Source organism: Cebus imitator, unplaced genomic scaffold, assembly GCF_001604975.1.
Source record: "Cebus imitator isolate Cc_AM_T3 unplaced genomic scaffold, Cebus_imitator-1.0 Scaffold235, whole genome shotgun sequence".
Lineage (NCBI taxonomy): Eukaryota > Metazoa > Chordata > Mammalia > Primates > Cebidae > Cebus > Cebus imitator.
The window spans coordinates 3,220,613-3,227,276 of record NW_016107550.1 but is presented as its reverse complement, the minus strand read 5'-3'; the positions used below and the strand labels follow the sequence as shown (position 1 = coordinate 3,227,276).

The window sequence follows — 6,664 nt, the reverse complement described above, 5'->3', positions numbered from 1 at the left end:
TTTAACTTCCCGCACTACATTGACCTAAATGTGTTCTTTTGTGAACATACAAAATTTTAACTCTGGTCCCTTCTGTGAATCACACTCCTTCCTCCAGGCCAGACCACCATCATGTTGTAGCTGAAGTGCCACAGCTATCTCCTAGTTTCTTTCTTTCCTTCCTTCCTCCCTCCCTCCCTCCGTCCCTCCCTTCTTCCCTCTTTTCCTCCTTCCCTCCTTCCCTTTGTCACTGGCTGGAACTCCATAGCACAGTCACTGCTCACTGCAGCCTGGGCTCAAGCGATCCTCCTGCCTCAGCCTCCCCAGTAGCTGGGATTACAGTGCCTCCACCACACCCGGCTAATTTTTATGTTTTGTAGTGACAGGGTTTTGCCGGTTTGCCCAGGCTGGTCTCGAACTCTTGGGCTCAAGCAGTCCTCCCATCTAGGTCTCCGAAAGTGCTGGGATTCCAGGTGTGAGCCACCGCGCCTGGCCCCCTCTATCTAATTTCCTGTCACTGTCTCTGTCTCTGAGTCCTGTTGTCCCCCCATCTTTCGTTCCTTGTCCCCATCTCTCTGGGTCTCTGTCCCTACCACTGGGGTGTCCCCGGCGCCCAGTCTCTGCCTCTCTTTTCCTCTTCCCACCTGCCCTCCAAGCTCCTCCTCCTCCTCCTCCTGCAGACCCGAGCTCTGCCCACCTGCCCATCTGACCGCTGCCCTCCCTCCCTGACCCACAGGCCCGTTCTTCCGCTACCGCACCTACCTGGACTGGCTGGAGCAGCCCTTCCCGGGGGCCGTGCCCAGCCTGCGGCCCCTGCTGCGCCGCGCCTGGCCGGCCCCGCTCTTCGGCCTGCTGTTCCTGCTCTCCTCCCACCTCTTCCCGCTGGAGGCCGTGCGCGAGGACGCCTTCTACGCTCGCCCGCTGCCCGCCCGCCTGTTCTACATGATCCCCGTCTTCTTCGCCTTCCGCATGCGCTTCTACGTGGCCTGGATTGCCGCCGAGTGCGGCTGCATTGCCGCCGGCTTCGGGGCCTACCCCGTGGCCGCCAAAGCCCGGGCCGGGGGCGGCCCCACCCTCCAATGCCCACCCCCCAGCAGGTCAGGCGGCGGGAGGGAGGCTTCCCAAGACCCAGCAGCCCCCACCTCCAAGGGCTGGCTCTGCCCCTAGCAGGGAGGAGAGTGGGGAGTAAGGGGGCAGGGTACCACCTTTCGTTAGCTGTCGATAGGGAAAAAAAAACCCTGGTACTGACAGATGCCCCTTGTTGCTAGCGCTTGTCACCCCGCAGTATGGTGAACTGCCCCCCACCCCCGTTGCTAGGAAAAGGTGGTAACTTAGCAACCCTGTGCTACTCCTCTGTTGCTACGGAAGTGTCACCCCCAGAACCAGATTGTTCCTGCTTGCTGGGGATGCCATCATTTGGTAGTGGTGGGTCACCCTCTGTTGCTAGGGAAACAGTTACCTAGCAACCAAACGCCACTCTTTGCTAGGGAAGCAGGATCCCTAGCAACAGTAGTTCACCTTCTTGCCAGAAGTTTTGCTGTGTTGCTGCAGATATGGCACCCCCTGTACTGCCCCTCTGTTTCTAGGAGCTAGCTCTCCTCCATCTCATGGGGTGTGGTCATGTAGCTGCCCTCTGTTTGAAAGGAAATAGCAATTTCAGATCCCCAACTGCTATTACCCAGCAGAGCTGATGCCATTCCTAGCAACTCCAGTTACACTGTTGCTAAGGAAGCCAGGCCTCCCCCTGGTGACTATGGGTTGACCCTTGTTTTCAGAGAGGCTGCATCCCCCAGCACCGGCATCGCTAGGCAAGCCGCACGGCCATAGCTGTGGGCTCTCTTGTGGCTGAGGAAGTATTGCCACTGTGTTGCTAGGGAAATGGCACCCCTGGCAACCAGGAGTAGACTGCCCTTGTGTTCCTGGCAGCTGCAGTTAGCCTTCCCCCAGGGGCTTGGACTGTGGCTGGGGCAGCAGCCTGTGGGTGTAAATGATGAACTATTCCCTGCTAGGGTTGTGCCATCCCTTGTCGAAAACTGCCATCGGTTGTGGGGTAGTGACACCCCCATGAGAGTTTATGACCACTGCCCTCATAACCATGCCCTGACCTCCAGCTGCTAGAGATAGGATGTCCCCCCCAAGAAAAGCCAAGCAGGAATTGAAGGCTTTGCTAAATCCGCTTGGCCCCCACTCCTCAAGATGGCTTCCCTTCTGTCATCAGAGGCCACCAGGTCTTCATGTGGGCCAGGGTTTCCCACTGCTGGGGCTGTTGGCACGAGTGACGAGAGAGCCACTGTATTGCTAGAGGTGACTCTTCAACATCACTGGGACCAGGAAAAAGGCCCTTTTCTAAAAGCCTTTCTAAACATCCTAGGCCTTGTTGCTAAGGAATGCCTTTTCCTTAGCAACAGAGATCCTTGAGACCCCACTGGCGACTGGAACATCTCCCTAGCAACCGTGAATCACCCTGTTATTAGGGAAGATACTTCCCTAGCAACAGCAGTGTCCAACAGTTTAGAAGGGACCATCCTTGGAGGCTTCTCTGAATATACTGCGCTTGGTTGCTAAAGGACTCATAGCTTGGCAATCATAGCCCTTCAAGGCTTTTCATGGCTGTGGCTGGCCCCGTTAGTTACGAAAACAAGAAGAACCCCATTGTCGGTGAACTGTACCACCCGGCCCGCCCGTCCTCCTCCCGACAGGCACCCTCTGGGCCACCCTCCCTTGTCGCCCTAGCAAATCGGACAGCCAGAGGGCCATTGCCTGGCCAGGATCCCTTCCTTAGCATCCGGGGCTGGGACACTAGCAGGCGTCGGGAGGGGGCCTGGCTGAGCTGCATGTCTGTCCCCCACCCTCATCCTCCACCCCCAGTCCGGAGAAGGCGGCTTCCCTGGAGTATGACTATGAGACCATCCGCAACATCGACTGCTACGGCACGGATTTCTGCGTGCGGGTGCGCGATGGCATGCGGTACTGGAACATGACGGTGCAGTGGTGGCTGGCGCAGTACATCTACAAGAGCGCCCCTGCCCGCTCCTATGTGCTGCGGTGAGTGAGCCCGCCCAGCCTCAGGGACGGTACAGAACTGCATCTCCCAGCAGGCCCCAGGGTAGCCTGCGGCTTCCCTGGCTGGGCCCCTGCCCCGGAGGCTCATGGGAGTTGTAGTTTGTTTAGCCTGGTTTTGCCCTGCCTCTAATTAGTGGCAGCACGCTGGTGTAAATAGTTCACCGTCATGGGGCCTCAGTTTCTACTTCTGTAAAGTCAGCCTTACTCTACAGAAGCAATGTACTTAGGCTTGTGGACTCAATAGCTAGCCTTCCTGGAATTTCAGCCGTCCAGGTTATGGAGAAACCTTGAGTTAGTTGACCTCTTGGTTGCCTCGAGTATTAAACGGAGTTAATGCTTTTTTTTACTGGTTTCATAGGTAGATGAAAGGATTAAATGCGATAGAATGTGAAATGTATTTAATGTGAGGCCTGACAGGTAAGTGCCTGCTATTAGTTTTTATTGTTTTTCATTCTTCCAATATTTCTTGAGTGGAGACTCTGCTAGACGTTTTTTTTTTTGGTGCAGCCTTATAAGTAGAAACTCACGGCCGCCCTTTGGCTCACGCCTGTAATCCCAGCACTTTCTGAGGCCAAGGCGGGCGGATCACGAGGTCAAGAGATCAAGACCATCTTGGCCAACATGGTGAAACCCTGTCTCTACCAAAAATACAAAAATTAGCTGGGCATGGTGGCGTGCGCCTGTAGTCTAAGCTACTCAGGAGGCTGAGGCAGGAAAATCGCTTGAACCCGGGAGGCAGAGGTTGCAGTGAGCCGAGATTGTGCCACTGCACTCCAGCCTGGTGACAGCGAGACTCTGTCTAAAAAAAAAAAAAAAAAGAGTAGGTGGTTCATGCCTGTAATTCCAGTATTTTGGGTTTTCCAGGCAGGTCAGTCACTTGAGGTCAGGGCAATATGGTGAAACCCCTTCTCTGCTAAAAATACAAAAAGGTAGCTGGGCATAGTCACGGGTGCCTGTTATCCCAGCTGCCCAGGAGGCTGAAGCAGGAGAATCACCTGAAACCGGGAGGGGGAGGTTGCAGTGAGCTGAGGTCACCCGGGCGACTGAGTGAGACTTCATCCCCAAAAATAAAATAAAGGTGGAAGGGGAAGACCCAGCAGGAGTAAGGTTTGGGAGTAGGCAGGATGAGGAAAGGACTTGAGTTTAGTCTCATTGACTTTGAGATGACCGTTAGATTTCCATCCGGGGTTATTGGGTAGGTAATTACGTGATTCTGATGCTCACGGGAAAAGTCACTTTTTTTTTTTGAGACGGAGTCTTGCTCTGTCACTAGGCTGGAGTGCAGTGGCGTGATCTCAGCTCACTGCAACTTCTACCTCCTGGGTTCAAGCAAGTCTCCTGCTTCAGCCTCCCAAGTAGCTGGAATTAAAGGCACACGCCATCATGCCCAGCTAATTTTTTGTATTTTAGTAGAGATGGGGTTTCACCAGGTTGGCCAGGATGGTCTTGATCTCCTGACCTTGTGATCCGCCTACCTCGGCCTCCCAAAGCTGGGATTACAGGCATGAGCCATTGCACCTGGCCAGGAAAAGTCACTCTTAAAAGTGTACACTTGAGTGGTATCAGGTGTAAATGATGCTTTTAAAAATTATTTATTTTTATTTATTATTTTTTGATGCTTTGTCACCCAGGGTGGAGTGCAGTGGTGTGATGTCAGCTCACTGCAGCCTCCATATCCTGGGTTCAAGTGATTCTCCTGCCGAGTAGCTGGGATTGCAGGTGTGTGACACCACGCCCAGCTAATTTTTTATCTTTAGTAGATGTGGGGTTTCACCATGTTGGCCAGGCTAGTCTCAAACTCTTGGCCTCAAGTGATCCACCTACCTCAGCCTCTCAAAGTGCTGGAATTACAGGCATGAGCCACCAAGCCTGGCCAAAGTTTTTAAATTATTATTATTTTTAGTTTTTAAAAAAATTATATAGAGATGGGGTCTCACTGTGTTGACTAGGCTGGTCTCAAAGTCCCAGCCCCAAGCAGCCCTCCCATCTCAGCCTCCCAAAGCACCGGGACTGCAAGTGTGAGCCACTGCGCCTGGCCAGGTACAGATGATACTTAAAAGCTCTGGGGCTGAGGTCACATCAAAGCCCAGAGCACCTCAGTGTTTAGACAAGTGCTTCTCAACTGGGGGCAATTCTGCTTCTGCTGCACCCCCAGAAGACACGTGGCAATCCCTGGAGACATTTTGTTGTAACTGGGAGGTGCTAGGGACATGGAATGGGTGGAGCCCACGATGTTCCTAAACACCTTACATGCACAGGACTCATCCTTGTTTATCTTACCCTCTGGAGGATGGGGCAGTGGGCGTTTTTTGGTTTTCTTTTTTGTTTTTTTTTTTTTGGGAGACGGAGTTTCGCTCTTGTTACCCAGGCTGGAGTGCAATGGCGCGATCTCGGCTCACCGCAACCTCCGCCTCCTGGGTTCAAGCAATTCTCCTGCCTCAGCCTCCTGAGTAGCTGGGACTACAGGCATGCGCCACCATGCCCAGCTAATTTTTTGTATTTTTAGTAGAGACGGGGTTTCACCATGTTGACCAGGATGGTCTCGATCTCTTGACCTCGTGATCCACCCGCCTCGGCCTCCCAAAGTGCTGGGATTACAGGCTTGAGCCACCGCGCCCGGCCCCTGTTTTTGTTTTTTTGAGACAGAGTCTCGCTCTGTCACCCAGGCTGGAGTGCAGTGGTGCGATCTCAGCTCACTGCAACCTCTGCCTCCCACGTTCAAGCAATTCTCCCATCTTAGCCTCCTGAGTAGCTGGGATTACAGGCACCCACCACCACGCCCAGATAACTTTTTGTGTTTTTGGTAGAGTCGGGGCTTCACCTTGTTGGCCAGGCTGGTCTCGAACTCCCGACCTCAAGTGATCCGCCCGCCGTGGCCTCCTAAAGTGCTGGGATTACAGGCGTGAGCCACCACACCCGGCCAACGGTTTCTTATCATTGGGTTATTTCTGTGCTTCAAGCACCCAGATGTGTCTGAGGGACAAGTCCGTGGCCATGGCAGTAAACACCTCCCTCAGGCCGCAGTCGGTGGCAAAGCTCGCTGATAGAGACACAGATGGAGAGTGACATGGACAGCCATTTCTCTGTCACCAATAAAGATAGGGACAGAACCTGCATCTGTAGGTCTTCAAGGGTTAGGGAATTAAATTTATGGGTATATAAGGAGAGGGGATCACATGTCTGGGTCCCAAAAGAGGAGGGGACCATGGCTGGAGACTCCCAAGTCTTCAGGAGGCAGGAATTATATTCTTTAATCCCTGAGGTAAGAAGAGGCTGGGACTCAGAACCTGGATCCTGAGGGAGAGGGATGGTGGCAGGGAGGAACTGGGCCCCTGAAAAGAAGAGTAGAGAGAGACTCCTGGGCCCTGAGGGAGGAATGGGGACAGGCTTCTGAAATCCTGAGTTCCTGAAGGTTCTATAGAGGAATGGGAGGCTAAGGACTCCTGGTTACTTTTCTTTCTTTCTTTCTTTCCCTCCCTCCCTCCCTTCCTTCCTTCCTTCCCTCTTTCTTTCTTTTCTTTTCTTTCTTTCGAGACGGAGTTTCGCTCTTGTTACCCAGGCTGGAGTGCAATGGCGCGATCTCGGCTCACCGCAACCTCCGCCTCCTGGGTTCAGGCAATTC

General features: G+C 53.6%; 1 protein-coding gene across 3 annotated transcripts in view; it reads left to right on the top strand.

Moving 5' to 3' along the window:
- The window catches only part of MBOAT7 (membrane bound O-acyltransferase domain containing 7), a 17,075-nt gene that overhangs the window by 7,589 nt on the left and 2,822 nt on the right, over window positions 1–6,664 (top strand). For all 3 annotated transcript variants that reach the window (XM_017497941.1, XM_037727647.1, XM_017497942.1), the window contains 2 exons: window positions 716–1,076; window positions 2,848–3,024. In XM_017497941.1, the coding sequence (XP_017353430.1) occupies window positions 716–1,076; window positions 2,848–3,024 (538 nt within the window). The remainder of the gene's footprint in view (window positions 1–715; window positions 1,077–2,847; window positions 3,025–6,664) is intronic.